Source organism: Neomonachus schauinslandi, chromosome 5 (genome assembly GCF_002201575.2).
Source record: "Neomonachus schauinslandi chromosome 5, ASM220157v2, whole genome shotgun sequence".
In the NCBI taxonomy this organism is placed as follows: domain Eukaryota; kingdom Metazoa; phylum Chordata; class Mammalia; order Carnivora; family Phocidae; genus Neomonachus; species Neomonachus schauinslandi.
Genome location: NC_058407.1, coordinates 168,181,265 through 168,196,663, shown reverse-complemented (window position 1 = coordinate 168,196,663; position 15,399 = coordinate 168,181,265). Strand labels below are relative to the sequence as shown.

The following is a 15,399-nucleotide window of genomic DNA, read 5'->3' as shown; positions in this document are numbered from 1 at the left end:
TGAGCCACCCAGGTGCCCCAGAGTTCCTTTTAAAACTTGAATAAAGGGGGGTTTTGGTCCTTGGGGCGTAGAACTGACTTTTTTTTCTTTTTTTTTTTTTTTTTTTTTTTTTGGTAATGCCTTTTTTCCTATTCTGCATATTTTCCAAAATGAGCAAATTGGGGGGTGGGCGGTAAGTTTTTAACAACATCAGTTATCATAAGCGTTCTTAAGCAAAGAATTACCAAATTCTTTCCACATCTTTTAGCTCTTTTTTAAAATGCTGAATCTGAGAATCAGTTGGTCAAACACCATCCCAGCCTCTGGATAATGCAGTAGCGAACCAAAGGGATGTTGCATTGCATCTTGGGATAGAAAATCCTCATGCTTCAGAGCTTCCAGGGGACCTCCTCAGAGCCTGCCCCATTGGCACCCCCAACACACAGCAAGACCCTTTCTGTCATCTTCAGATGGTGACTCAGGTGTCACCATCTCAGCGAGGCTTCCTCTGAACATCTTCTTAAAACCCCACAGGCTCACCCAAGTCTGACCCCATGCCCCTCCCCCACTTCAGTTTTGGGGTGGCACAGTTGGGGCCCAACATGCTTTGGCATCTCAGACACCTAGCCCCACCCCCTTACTGGATGCCCCGGGACAGCAGAGACTGTTCTCCCTCTGCTCACAGAGTGTGCCTGGTTCCTGGTGTGCACCCAATAAATACTTGTCCATTGGCCAAATCCAGGCGCATTTGCCATGCAGACGGGAAGGTGGTGCAGGGAGGTGTTGGCAAGTGCATCCCAGCGGAGGCAAGAGATAACGTCACCATGAGTGCGCTGTCCCCATCACTCCACCTGCACGTTCTTGCCTCCGTTGCCGGCACAGATAAACACAAGCCCCACCCGAAGCCAGGGCAATTTTGTCATTTCCTTTTTCCTCCGCAGGAGCAGGCCATAGAGGTGCTGACCCGCTCCAGCCTGGAAGTTGAGTTGGCCGCCAAAGAGCGGGAGATCGCCCAGCTGGTGGAGGACGTGCAGAGACTCCAGGCCAGCCTCACGAAGCTGCGTGAGAACTCGGCCAGCCAGATCTCCCAGCTCGAGCAGCAGCTGAGTGCCAAGAACAGCACGCTCAAAGTAAGAGCGCTCTGGGGGCCACGGGCTGAGGGAGGGCTGGACGCGCACGCGCACACACCCCTGCTGCCTCTGCCTTCTTCTACATGTGACCCTGGAGGAGCCTGGGGCCGGTTGGCCCAGGGGGTCACTTCTGTCTTCACTGTCTGGGGCACGTGCTGGATGTGGTGACCACCACAAGAGGCCTTAGCTCAGAAGCCACCTTGTCAGCCCTGCCTTGGCTGTTGCACAAGTGTCTTTCACGTTTATGGTCCACACAGGTCACAGTTAGAACTCGTCCTCACGTTAAAAGCAGAAGGGATGGCTCAGGTTTTTTTCAGCCTGAGCTCCAACCATCAGCAAGAGTTTTTCCCTCCAGTGAGAACAGTGGCAGCATAAGGAGGCATGAGGTTCCCCTGGACACAGCTCTCACGGGTGCACAGGTGCTGTCTGAGCTCCTTTCCGGAGAGCATCTTGTCTGGAATTGACTACAAGTAGGGCAACGTTGAACCTCTGTAAGGGAACTAGAAGCAGGGTCCTGGAGCCCAAGGCAGGGAGAGTGACTTTGAACCCTTCTACCAGCTCTTGCCTGAATGGCACTGCCCTTGATTGGCCGTGTGTTGCAGGCAGCACTTGGTAGAAGGCCCCGTCGTCAGCGCCCACCCATGGTGCTGCTTCCCCACCTGGCATCCCAGAGACGGACATTCTGTGCACCTGCTTGTGTGGGGTTGGAGTGGTTGCCAAGGTCACAGGCCAGCTGCACAGACATGCCTTGCATCCAGCTCCGCCAGCCTTTCAGTATATTTTAAAAAATAATTATACTTGATTTAAGATTTTTCAACCTGCTACAGTTAGCACCATATGAAGAAAATCCTCGCACCCTAGATTCGTGGCATGTCAGGGCCAGAAGGGCCTCTTCGGAGGTATCTTACTTGATGATAAGCAACAGGGCTAGCGAGAGTGTGGGCCCAGCCCCCAGGCCAGCGGGCCCCCACTCTGCCATCCCTCCCTAGCCTGTGCGATGCCTGCCTAGCTTCCGTTTGTGGAGCGTGCGAATGATGGCCAAGCCTAGTCTTCATGTACTAAATACAGTGCATCAAGATCAGTTGTAAAAATGTCAGGAAAACTTTATCTTCAGTAAAGTAATTCCAGAATGTAGTTAGGCCCATCTTAATTTTTTTAAAAAACTGAGATTTCCCTTCCCAACGCATGCCCGTGTTTCTGACCTTGAGCCGAGTTTCCAGCAGGTCGGCAGCTCGCGGGCCTGACCTCCCTGACCCGGGGCACCCACCGCTCTCCCTCCCTGGTTTCCTCCTGGCCTCTTCGGGGTGCGTTTCCTCCAGTGTCTGAGGAGCCAGTCCTGCTGACTTTGAGGAGAGGGTGGACACATTTGTCATCGACCATGACATTTATTTCTCCCATGGTTCTTATTCTCCCATCAGCCTGCCCAGTGAGTGCCAGCGTTCATCTTTTATTTCTAGATTAAATCTAATTTTCTCGTGTTACAGCCATTTCTGACCCCAGCAGTGACATTATTATTAGATAATTTGCCTTTCTCTGCTTTGTTACAGTTAAGGGGGGACTCAGATACATCCTGCATTTGACTATGAGAGGGAGGCTATAGAAGTTACATTTTTTATTATGGAGCAATTTCTTCTAAATCAGTTAAGGTTTTAATGTTTGCCTTCACACACACACAAAAATGAAACGCAGTTTTACAAATTAATGTTCTTTATCCATATCTTGGGGGAATTCTTTAATACGGTGCAGTTAATGAAACAATTTGGCAATACTTCTTCCAAAATTATCGCTCCCTTATCTTCATCTGATCTCATAATCAAAACATATCCTCTAGTAACAAGACTTCTCTGATTCTAATTATCTTAACCCCTTGTCACCAGGAGTGAAGATCTCCCCAATACTGAACCCGCACACAAAAGGCATTAGCCTCCCCCAGACGAGCACATCTACCTCCCTCACCCAAAGGAGTAAGGTTAATTGAATGAGATACCTTCCCAGGGCTTTTTTTTTTTTTTTTTTTTTTTCCTAATGTGTATAATTTATAGTCTCAAATCTAAACTAAACAGCAATGCAGTTATTAGGAAAAATAGGTTATGAATGAGACCCGTCAAATTGGCAACCTGATGCTTTTGTAGTGGGGCTTCTCTGGCCGGGAGTGGCACCTGAACTTCCCCTGGGGCTTTCCTTTCCTGCTCCTCCGTCTCCCACCCCAGCCCCCCCCGCCAGTCTTTTCCTTCTGGGACCATGTCATTCAGCCCCAGGGGACGCTGGGATACACCGTGCAGGGCTCAAACTGGGATCACCATCTGAGGGTGCTGCGGCTTGAGGCCCAGCTCCGCTGCTTGGCGTTGGGGGTGGTTTTGCCATGAACGTTGATGATGGTCTTTGAGACAAACGCTAACATGCGTGATGACAGTCACTGAGGAGACGTGGGGGTTGATCTCACAGGGCAGAGTCTCCACTCTTGAGCTTACTGGGGTTTTCTCAGTGCCATACCCTGAAATGGAATATATTTGGGGGAGGGGGCCGTTGGTTTGCTTTCTCCAGCATCTTGAAAGTCTCCATCTCTTGCAACTACTGTTTCCTCACCTAGACGATTGATTGGTAATTCCGTGAGGATGAATCAACAGTTGGATGTCTGCCAGTCTCTTTTTCCCCGTGTTCTACTTTCTCAAGCCAAGTTCACCCTAAACACATCGCTATCCACATACAGTGGTGCCCCCCTCCCCTTTAAATAGACATGGAAACAGACTCAGAAATGGGAGATGTTTCTTCCTGCCAAATCTGACAAGTCCTCAAGCACATTGCCACCTGTACAGGATAATTCTGTATTTGTAATTAATGAAGTAACCCAGCTGCCATTACAAGACTGCTTTTTTTGATAACTCTATTCTGTGGTCTTCTGTCGGAGCACTTCAGTACAGAGGCAGTGTAATTAGGCAGTCACCTGCATTTTACTTGCTAAAGCACGGAAAATCATGCTACCAATAGCTGCAATTTAAAATGGCTATTTATACGAAAGGCTAGCTAAAAGAATGCCCATCTCCCATCGGGAGAAACTGGTATTTTCTAAAGATGAGTACTTCCCACTGCGGATGGAGGGTGTATTAGAATCACCTGGGGGGCTGTCTCCAGGGGCCTCCCCTACTCTCTGTCTCCACCCCACCCCCTGCCATCTCCTGCAGTTCGATGGGTCCTGTTGAGCCACCACGGAGCACGCTGTGTCCCTCAGAGGGTTGGGCCGGGAAAAAACGAATGACCACTTCTCTAGATTCACTCAGTTCTTTGTTTCTGGATGCTGGCACTTTGATACATAGGTTCCCTAACCTACTGCAATGAGGCTGCCTTCAGTCTCGTTTCAAAGAGCGTCTTCTCGATGTCTCAGCCTCAGCACATGAGTAGCCATGATGATGCTCATGGCCTCGCAGAGGAGGTCTCTGAGGTTAGGAGAGGCCCATGCATGTCCCTCCACTGTGCCCGTCCCCCAGTAGGAGAGACTTACCCTGGGTCGCACAAATGAGCCCAAACATCAAAAGTCCCAGTAGCAGAGAGCCCGGGGCCGGGCCTCCCCCAGCCTTGTGCTGGCTGGGTCTCGAAGGTGGTATGAGCACAGATTCTTGGAGAGGAAGGAGTGAGGCTTCTGTGCGGAGCAGGAGGCCACAGGTAGGCCCCTCCAAGGCGGCTGTAAACCAGGGCGCGTTACTAGAAGTGCTTTCAGGAGCTGATTACTTGTGGGAATCTGTGAGGAGGCCTCTCGGAAAGATACACATTACCCTGGACACCTTGTGTCGGATCCGGGTGTTCCACCTGCAGGCAGCATCCCGGTGGCCTGAGCGTTGAGGCTGGACCCTCCTGGGCTGTGACGGCACCATTCCGTGAGAAGGAGTCAGCTGCCTGGCTCACACCTGGATCACAGCTCGGGGAAATTGGAAGTGACCTCTGATAGGGTTGCCTTCCTGGGGATCCCCCTTCACTGTCCGGGGTCACACTTCTCCAGCCTGTGGCGAGCCCTCCAGGATAACCTTCCCCGTCACAGTCTGGCCGTGTGTACACAGGGCCCACCTGGGCCCCCTGGGCTTCCCCTGCCCCCAACACATGCCCAGCATCAGTAGATCCTAAATATACGTGCCTGCTACCTCTTACCAAGGAATCGTGGAGACCAAATGGGTTCCCCATGCAGGTAAAAGAGGGTGCACACAGCCTCAGCCGGGACCTCAGAGATGACCCCAAGGAGCGGGGCATCAGACCCCCCTCCCCCAGACCAGGGAGCCCAGTCATATGTCCCCATTCTCGGCTGGTGACCCCTCACCCCAGGGGTCCCCGTGAAGACACAGGGTCACACACCGCTGCCCCAAGCCTGAGCTGTTGGGCTTCAGAGAACACTGCTGAAAGCCTGGCTCTGACCATCTGGGAGGAAAGGTAAAGGCATCTGCACCCGGCAGCGGGGTCACCTCCCCAGCCCACCATCTGTTTCGTGGTAAGGATGTATTACCGCCCTGCCCCCTGCTGTGCTGCCCAGAAGAAAGGCCTTTCCGAGGGTCTCCACATCAGTCTTCCTGCCAGGGGTCCCGTGAGTTGGTAGCCCTAGAGCATTTTAAGAACTTCATATGGATAATTCTTCTAGCAACTCAGGATCCTTTTGCTGAGCACCTGCTGAGCTCCGGGGACCACGTGTGTGCTCTGTATTGCTAAATGGGTGGGACCTACATCCTGCGACGGTCCTGTCTTTGGGAACCCGTTTTCTTACTCTCCCCATTGTCCAGGGGAGGAGCATGAGGCCCAACAGGCTAAGCCCATTAGGAAGTAGAGAACTTCATAAACAGAGCCCCTGGATTCAGAACCAGAGAGCCCCTTCCAAAATCACAGTCCTCTCCAATACCACCCCCCAGGGATAAAGTCCTAATAACACCAGTAACAGTAACCACCCCCCATCTCCAGAGTGCTTGGTCATGTGCTGCTCATTCCATGGGCATTATTCTATCTGGATCTCACCAAAGCATGGTACCATGGGTGCCATTATCCCCATCTTATAGATGAATAAACTGAGGCTCAGAGAAGTTCAGTGTCTTTTTCAAGGTCACCCTGCAACTAAGTGGCAGAGCCAGGCCTTGGTTGATCTGTCAGGCTCTGGAGCCCAGGCCTCCAGCGAGCACCTGGCTTGGCCTCCGCACACGTAGGTTCCTCCTGGAATTGCAGGGGAGGCGGGGGCGGGGGCGGCCTCCCGCTCGAGCGCGATCTGATTGTAGAACTCGGTGATTTGTTTTCTTTCTGTGGGCACACAGCCACCTCTGCAGAGATGGTGCAGCAGTGAAGTGAGATAGTGTTTGGGGCGTAAACCCCAGCACCGAATCTGGCCCAGCCAAGGAATACTTGAGAAATCTGGGAGGAGCCTTTCTCCCCAGAGGACAACAGACGGAGCTGTTGCCCTTTCCAGGTGGAGAGTTTTTGAAACTAGACTTTTTAGGCACCCAGCAAGGAGTCTGTGGTCAAAGACCCAAGCAGAGGATAGAGTGTGGCTCTGGGAAGTCAGACTCCCAGACGTTGGTGAGGACGGGCTCACAGTGCTCACAGGTCCGGACAGGCTTTGCATCCTGTTGTCTGCCCCAAGAAACGAACATCAGAGGTTTACAGAAGCAGTCTTGGGGTTCTTCTCAATTAAGCTGCCCCCTGGTAGGCGGCAGAAATTTCAGCAGACGATTCAGTCCTCAGCGAAAACCATACATCCGACCAAGTGACAGGACTCCAGTCCTAAATCCTTCTCGTTAGGGCCCCTCACGGGTCTGCAAAGCCATGCTCCCTGGGAGACTTGGCAGTGGTGACAGCCCCACATCAGAGGCCCCGTGGTGCGACATCCGCACCAGGACCTGGCCCTGTGCTCCTTCCCCCAACCCTTTGAGGTCATTGCTGCCCTTGCATATTTCCCAGATAAAACACTGATTACCGTGCCCCGAGGTGTCCCACTCATAAGTGACGGACCTGACTCCAGGTTCAGTGCCCTGCTGGCTTCTACAGTGCTCCGGATTTTCCCCTCTCGCTGCCCTCCCTCCTGTCTCCTGAACACGAGCAAGTTTAATGTGTTCATAGCCGGCGTCTGTGAACTGCACAGCCTGAAAGGTGCCTTGCATCCCAGCGGCACCCTGTCGTCTTTTGTTTGGGATGGCTGACACACGACTGTAGGGAGAATGAAGTAATCACTTCTTTGAGAGCAGCTTCGGAGACTCCTTTGTCAGAAAATGAGTGTATGCTACCCACCCCACCCCCCCGTTTGATTACGATGAGAAACCATCATGATATATAAAGTTGGCAAGAGGTCATAAAAAGGAACGAGGGCAGAGCACTTTTACATGATGGAAATACACACAAGAATTTGCCAACAAAGGCAATAGGAAAAGATGAGCTAAAATTCTCTGACAGTGGGCAGGTTGAGATCCAGGTGAGCATCACGCCTGATGGGCCAGACGGGCATCTCCTCCCCAAACTCTAGAACATTCTCAGTCGGCCTTAAACTGTGGCTGCAGCCATGGCTGGCCAAGCACTACCTAAAAAAGGCAACTGGGAGCGCTGTGGATTCGGGACCTGGAATTTGTTCACCCCAGGCCTGGAAACATGCTAAATCGTCAGCCATCCCCCACCCCAGGGTCTTTGTGTTTTATGTGAGGCGGCCTTATTCCCTTCCCCTTCGTGGGAGGTCAAGAGCAAACTAGTCCAAACACCCTCGCAGAAGGGAGCATCCTCTGCTGACCACCCAAAGCCAGAGGCCCCTCCTAGCAAGAAAGCCCCACAGAGCACTGCACAAACCAGCCACATCAGGGCCTGTGAGCTCACAGAGCATCTCATAGCCGGGGTGCATGTTGTCTCATTCCCCCTCTGAGGGGCATTCGAGGGCCAGGGAGTCAGTTGACTGTGCCCAACCTTGGCCCTGCTGACCAGGTGCCCTGCAAGGGCCCTCCCGCGGGACTCAGACAAAAAGACCACCCAGCTCACCGGGCCTCCGCTCCTGAAGTGCCCATGTCCGGGGGCCGGGGGGTGGCGCAGATCTGAAGGTTCAAATGCTTTTTCCCCGATTCCTATCTGATGCCAACACTCAGTGACAAAGGGCTTGTACCTCTTGTTAGCAGGGTCCCACCAAAGGTGTTGACAACTGACTGCACATGTCAGCTGGCCTAATGTATCTCGCGAAAAGCCACACGCTGATGTGAAAGTGCTGAGCACTTTTCTTCGCTCTGTTTGCCATTTCGTGGTATTTCCTACAAAATGGCCTTTTCTCATTCTGTTTTCCACTTTGGTAAAGCTCTGTTCTACTTTGGTTAGGTTTGATATTACACCTTATATTACCGTGTGTGTGTTTGTGCACATTCACACTTGCTCACACCCACACTCACACCAGACCAGAAGCGTGAAGGTCAAGAAAGCGACCCCACACGTTGGCACCATTCACTTCTCGTTTGCGTTTCCTTTCAGGGACAGCTGGACGTTCCGTAGGGACTGGAGTCCGTGAAGGCTAAGGCTGGTGCCATAGCGGGACGTCATGACCTGGGCGGTTTAAACAAAAAACTTGTATTTCTTACAGTTCTGGAGGCTGGGAAGTCCAACATCAGGGCACTAGCAAATTCCGTGTCTGCTGAGGACTCCCTTCCTGATTCCCAGACCAGGGTCTGCTTTCCCACCCTGCCCACGTGTTGGGGTGCGCCATGGGGTCTCGGTGCCAAAGGCACTGATCTCATCCGTAGGGCTCCCCCTCCGGTGACCCAGTCGCCCCCAAAGGCCACGCCTCCTGACACCATCTTCTGGAGGTTGGGTTGCAACACACGGATTTGGGGGTAGGGGGCAGAGGGACACAAGCATTTGCTTCATAGCGAGGTCCGTCAACCCGTTGCAGACACAGCCACTAATAAAATTCCTCTGTTTTCAGCAACTGGAAGAAAAACTCAAAGGACAGGCTGACTATGAAGAAGTGAAGAAAGAACTAAAGTAAGTGTGGAGACGCCGGTGCGGCCGCCCACAAGCCAGGGCTCGCTGGTGACCTCTCCTAAGGAACCGCTGTGCCAGGGACAGGGCAGCCGCGGGCCCTCGCTCTGGGCCTTGGCGGCCGCTCGCCCACTACACCGTGTCCCAGGCTGCCCAGAGCCGTGGGCGTGTGCACTCAGGCCTGTGCCTGAGCTCTGGGGACTTTTTCTAAGACGCCGTGCATTTCAAGTATGCCAGTATGCACAGAATTAGGGGAGATGGTGCCCTGGTAGAAATTACGAAATATGAGCTTGTGTGCCAGCAGTAAGCTCCCCAAACAGGAGCAGAACAGAGAAATGTTTTGTTTTGGGGTTGTTGTTGTTTTTAAGATTTTATTTATTTATTTGTTGGGGGGGGCGGCAGGCAGAGGGAGAGGGAGAAGCAGACTCCTTGCTGAGCAGGAAGCCCAATGCAGGGCTCGATCCCAGGACCCCAGGATCATGACCCCAGCCAAAGGCAGACGCTCAACTGACTGAGCCATCCAGGTGCCCCCAGGGGAGTGTTTTCCAGTTGAAAGCCTACACATGGCCTCATACCACCACCCCCCGCCCCTGACCACCTTCAGACACCAGGACTTTCTTCTCTCAGCTTCCAGTTTCCCATCCGAAGGCAGTAGCTGAAGTCCTGTCACCCGGCCAGTGCTAATGCGAACATTCTCAAGTAGAAGTGCCCGCACTCACGCCCCGCCTCCTAGTGCCTCAAACTCCTTCCCCCAAGGCTGCCCCCGGCCCTCCTGGAGCTCATGGGCAGCCCCTGCCTCCATGGCCGAGCTCTGAAACACGGCAGACGGTCACCGGGCCCTGCAGGCCCATGTTCTCTGCTGTTGCGGGAACACGGGGTCCTTCCTCTGCTCCCCCCTGTTGGGCCCCAACCCCTCCACAGACACCCCCTTGGCCTCAGGCTCCCCTCTCTGGTGTTGGTGTCTCCCTCCCGTCTCTCCAGGCTGACCCCCCCACCCGCACCCCGGATCCCTTCCTACTCCTCTGCTATCCCATCAGCCCCCCCTCCTGACACTTTTAATTTCTCCTTTTAAAATAAGCCTACACCCACTCGCCATGCTGTTCTTTGTATTCTCAATTCCATTCCCTCGGGATTGCTAAAAAAGCCCACGGGAAGGCCTCTTGGACCTTCCCACCACCAGGGCCCCTCGCCCTCCCTCAGTCATGAACTCCCCCAGCCTCGCTGCCCACTTGCCTGCAGGTGGCTTCTCAGCCCGGTGCCCAGAGGCCCAGCGTGTCTCTCCCTGGACGGTGTCGCCCCCTCTGGCCGCAGACAGCCTTGCAGCACCTCCTTGGACATCCCCCCCCCACACACACACACCTGCCTACATCTTCCCTCTTCCAACCGAGGCGTGTGCTATTCACCTGTCTGACCTTCTGTATCTGCTTCTCCTGTCCCCATCGTCCTTCCTTCTGCTCTTCCTCCCACTCAGAAGAAAACAGCCTGTGCCTTCTAGTGCTGAGTCAGAGAAACTCTGATGTGAAGGCCTCCTCCCCCAGCCTCTGCCCATCCACGTAGCTCAGTCCCGACGGTCCTCTTAGCTCACCTCCGTTCCCATGCGCGACACGATCAAGGTCCATTCCTTCCCACGCAGCCACTGCACGCTTCCTCCCAGACCTGCACCTGCATTCCTAGTGGCCCTTTCTGCTACACATGCACACCGTGGCCCCCCTCAGCCCCAGGTCTGCATCTGAAGGCCCCACTCCAATGGCTTTTCTGCTAAAATACGCCCCTGCCCTCCCACTTCCTAGTGATCCAAGGGCCCTTCCAGACACACGCCCCACCTCCCGTCCTATCTCTGCCCCAGGCCCCCTGCCCACCTCAGTGGTCTGTAAAATGCCCTGCTCCTTCCAAGCCCTTCTTAGACACTGATTCCTCCTGACATGGACCCCATCTCTAACCCAAGGAGGTTTCTGCTGCGAGCAGCGCCCATCAGGTCTTCTGTGTTGGGTGCTATTTGGATTTTGTCGTCTACCTGTAACAGCCTGTGGAGTTTGCAAGGGCGAGGGGCAGAGCGGTTCTGATCCTCTGAGTGCCCAGCACCCAATAGGTCATCAGTAAAGATCCAGTGAATGCACGAACAGACGCCGGTGTTTTGGGTGTAAGCTTATAGGCTCACTTCAGTCTTTTGTTACGTGATCCTAAAGATCTCAGACAAGAATATAGCTGCAAACGTGACGGCCGTAAAAAAGGACAAGTTCCAGACTGCTCGTCACTTCTCTTCCGGCTGATGCAATGCGGCCCCTGAGTTATTATTTTCAATAGCTCACCATAAAATAAAATTACGAGGTTTCCTTCCTTCCCCCCACCCCCCAGCTGCTCTTTCGTTCCTTTTCTGTTGGTCTGTGGGACACGGGCCACTACGAAGATAAAACCACAGATAAACTAAGCCGTCAGCTTCTCACTGACCACCACAGTGGCTGCAACAGAGTGGTCTCCCAGGACCCTGGGCATTTTTACACGGTGCTCTTGACGCTTCCATGGGACTTAAAGAGGGCAGAGGCCAAGGTCATGGCTGCGAGAACGCTGGGAGAGCACAGGTGGCCTGCTGCCGGGGACCACAGCCGCTTTCGCTCGCCTTCCCAAGCGCCTGGGGCCATGTGGACTCACTGTCCTTCCCTCCCAGATAGACTCACAAAAAGGAAGGAATGTCCCTTTGAAAGGAACACTGGAAACAGTGGTTCTGGGCACCTGAACTCCCTCGGCTCTCAGACTTGTGGAAACAAGCTGAGACCGAGGCGGTTTCAGCGATAAGGAGAACAAAGGAGAGACAGTCCTGCTCCCCCGCAGCGCCTGGGGCTGCAGAGCAGGTCTATGGCCAGCCTTGGAGCCAGGCAGTTTGGGACCTTGCTTTTTGCCTATTTTCCCAGGTCCCTGCATGGCAGCCGCCAAGTGAGCATCTGGCCCCCCGGGGCAGGTAGGAGGGATGAGGTTTCTCTCTCTGGCTTCCTTCTTACAACTTTTTCATTCCCTGTAAGCTTGACAAATACATTCCACTTGCAACAATGTTACGTCTGTGTTCAACTTTAAAATTATACTCCGAACAGCCCTGGTGTGATTCCATATGGAATGATTTACATGCTGGGCAAGAAACTTTTGCTGGCCAACTGCTAGTTGAATAGTTATTCTAGAGACACTATCAGATTATAATGCTGCCAGGGAGGTTGTTAAAGCTGTCAGTTCCTCCGTTCCTGGAGTGCAGGAAAGTGTAATGTTAGTGCTCATTAGTGTGGCAGTTATCAAAGGTAGGAGTGGGGAATAACCGCTCTGTCTTGCTCTCCACAGCATTCTGAAATCCATGGAGTTTGCACCGTCCGAGGGCTCTGGGACACAGGTATGCACTCTCGTTTGCTCTCTGTGTGCGTGAGGGCCAGCTCGCCTTGGTCACTGCCCGTCCCCGAGCAAGCCTCACGCTCTCGAAATTTCCATGGAACCTCCCGCCTGCAGCTGACGAGTCATTTCCTGGGAACCTTAAGCAAGTTCAAGCACATTATCTTTAATTAAAAAGAGGCAGGAAGAGAAAAGTCAGTGTTTTCCAGACGGGTAGCTCAGTTCACATGACGTTGTGATCTCACTTGGGCGGGCACTGAGCACATGGGTAAGACCACTTTTAGATTGTGTCAGAGACCAGCCCCAAACGGACCGGCTTAGGAACTTTCTTTATCTGCTGCCTCACGTGGAAAAGAGGTGGGGCAAAATGACCATGGTGCCCGGTAACCTGGTGGCCAGGGAGAATTTAAGGCATCAAATGGAATCCCGCTCCTGATGTCCAGACGGCAGCTGACTCTTTGTGGCTGGTACCAAGGAAAGCTTAACCTTGGTAGCGACCTCCGGACAGGTCTGTGGCTCGGCAGCCAGTCCGCGTGCCAGATGAGGGACGGGTTTAGACTCCTCGACCTTGGGGACGGCATAGAGAATAGGAGTTGTCTAGAAGCCACACAGGTGTAAAAGAAGAATGACTGCGACGGGAATGCATCCTTTTGGAAAGGCTCTTGAGTGCTCTCCACGCGTGTGGGAGCATCTCCAGGGGAAGGCAGGTTCCTATAACGCATGGGAGTCAGAGAGCGGGCTGCACAGGCCATCGGAGCAGGGATTTCGGGGTCTGGCGGCCCCGGGGAGCGGGCGGGTGGCCGGCCCCACAGTGAGCCCTGCTCTGCCCCATCTAGGACGCGTCCAAGCCCCTGGAAGTGCTGCTGCTGGAGAAGAACCGCTCGCTACAGTCCGAGAATGCCGCGCTGCGCATCTCCAACAGCGACCTGAGCGGTAGGTTGACAGGGGCTCGCGTGCCGTGCTCGGTCCCTTCCGGGGGTCGAGGAAGAGGAAGGTGAACCGTGAGTCTGGGCCGATGCATGACGGGAGCATCAGCGGTTGATGACAGCCTTGACTAATGAGCGCTTGGTCTCCTCCTGGTCCTCCGCACGGCTCCTCCCCTCCCCCCGCCCCGCCTACCAACGCGCACGACGAGGCGCGTGGCCGCAGAGCACCTGCGGAGGTCAGTCAGGGCCGGTGTTGCAGGAGAGGCCAGGAGGGACACTCAGAGGATGGTGGCCTCTCTGGTCCGTTCCCAGTCGTGCGGCCTCTGTCTTGTGGTGGTTCTGGGGCTGCCTCCAGCCTCAGTGGAGCTTTTCTTCCTTTTGTCAGGTTTTCCTTGGGAGCGCATCCCCCATCCTTAGCCTTTCTTTGCTCGTCCCAAAATGGTGGCGTCACTGACTGCTTCTGGTTTTGGCAGCTGGTAAACCGTTTAACAGTGTCTCGGGCTCCGGTGATAATTCATTCTTAAAATGTGCGTGCCTTCGATCGAGTGGACTCGGTGCAGTGCATTCGCCTCAGAGCAAGTGGTGTGAGAGAACCCGTTGGTCCCAAAATGTCAGTGTTTGCTGCTCCTCAGGTGGGGCCCTTCTGGTAATAGCTCGAATGCTAGCGGCCCGATAAGAGGCCCCGCGACCTGTCGACTCTTTACTGTGTGTGGTACCGGCTCCTTGCCACTTCAGGGGTTTGATTCTGTGTCGAGGGGACTCTCCAGGCTGCAACGTACAAGAAAGGTGCAAACATGAAATGCATGTTGCTTGTTTCGGGGGGCCTCGTTTGGCTAATTTAAAAATTCAATTGAAAAACAAACCAACACACCTCATTGGCCCTTGGAAAATCTGCACTTTTTTTTTTCCCTTTTGTGGGGCAAACTTGGCATTTTGGTCTTGGTTTTTTTTCCCTTTTGAATCCCCCATAATGCATTATGTTTGCCCTTCCTTGTAGGGTCAGCCAGGAGAAAAGGGAAAGACCAGCCTGAGAGTCGGCGTCCTGGACCTTTGCCGGCCTCCCCTCCTCCTCAGTTGTCCCGCAACACGGGGGAGCAGGCTTCCAATACTAATGGTACACACCAGTTCTCACCAGCGGGGTTAACGCAAGACTTTTTCAGCTCATCCCTGGCAAGCCCCAGCCTACCCCTGGCTTCTACGGGAAAATTTGCACTAAACTCTCTCCTCCAACGACAGCTAATGCAGTCCTTCTACTCCAAGGCCATGCAGGAAGCAGGAAGCACAAGCATGATTTTTTCAACAGGTCCATACAGCACAAACTCCATATCTTCCCAAAGTCCATTACAACAGAGCCCAGATGTAAATGGCATGGCCCCGTCTCCCAGCCAGTCAGAAAGTGCTGGGAGCGTCTCCGAGGGCGAGGAGATAGACACGGCAGAAATCGCCCGGCAGGTGAAGGAACAGTTGATCAAGCACAATATCGGACAGCGCATTTTCGGACACTATGTCTTGGGACTGTCTCAAGGGTCCGTGAGCGAGATTCTGGCCCGGCCCAAGCCCTGGAATAAACTGACCGTTCGCGGCAAGGAGCCCTTTCACAAGATGAAGCAGTTCCTCTCAGACGAGCAGAACATCTTGGCCCTTCGCAGCATCCAAGGCAGACAAAGAGGTGAGAGGCTTTCGGGGGCTGGCGCCAGCGTGTGAACCCGTCAGGGTTGTGTGGGAGTGTGTGTGTGCGTGTGACGGAACATTTGTGCATCACATCAGGTAAAGTTCTCTTGAGTTCTACCATCTCCAGGGTCCGAGGGTCGGCTGGCGTGAGCCAGAGCCCGTAGACTGGGGGGGTCTGGCCTCTGACACTCGCTCAGCACCTCGCATGTAGTAGACTCAGAACCTCAATCCCGCGTATCGAATCGGACGGAATTACACCCCGTACAACGTCCCGACGTGTGTAATGTCCAGTGGTCCGATGGGCAGTGGGTGCTGGCCCCACGGGGGAGGAGCCCTCAGGTAGCATCTGGCCCTAGAGC

General features: G+C 53.9%; 1 protein-coding gene across 1 annotated transcript in view; it reads left to right on the top strand.

Annotated features, from left to right (window-relative positions):
- Window positions 1–15,399, top strand: part of CUX1 (cut like homeobox 1) — a 252,534-nt gene that overhangs the window by 195,835 nt on the left and 41,300 nt on the right. The window contains exons 11-15 of the mRNA XM_044915279.1: window positions 921–1,109; window positions 9,019–9,077; window positions 12,399–12,447; window positions 13,280–13,376; window positions 14,367–15,038. Coding sequence (XP_044771214.1) covers window positions 921–1,109; window positions 9,019–9,077; window positions 12,399–12,447; window positions 13,280–13,376; window positions 14,367–15,038 — 1,066 coding nt within the window. The remainder of the gene's footprint in view (window positions 1–920; window positions 1,110–9,018; window positions 9,078–12,398; window positions 12,448–13,279; window positions 13,377–14,366; window positions 15,039–15,399) is intronic.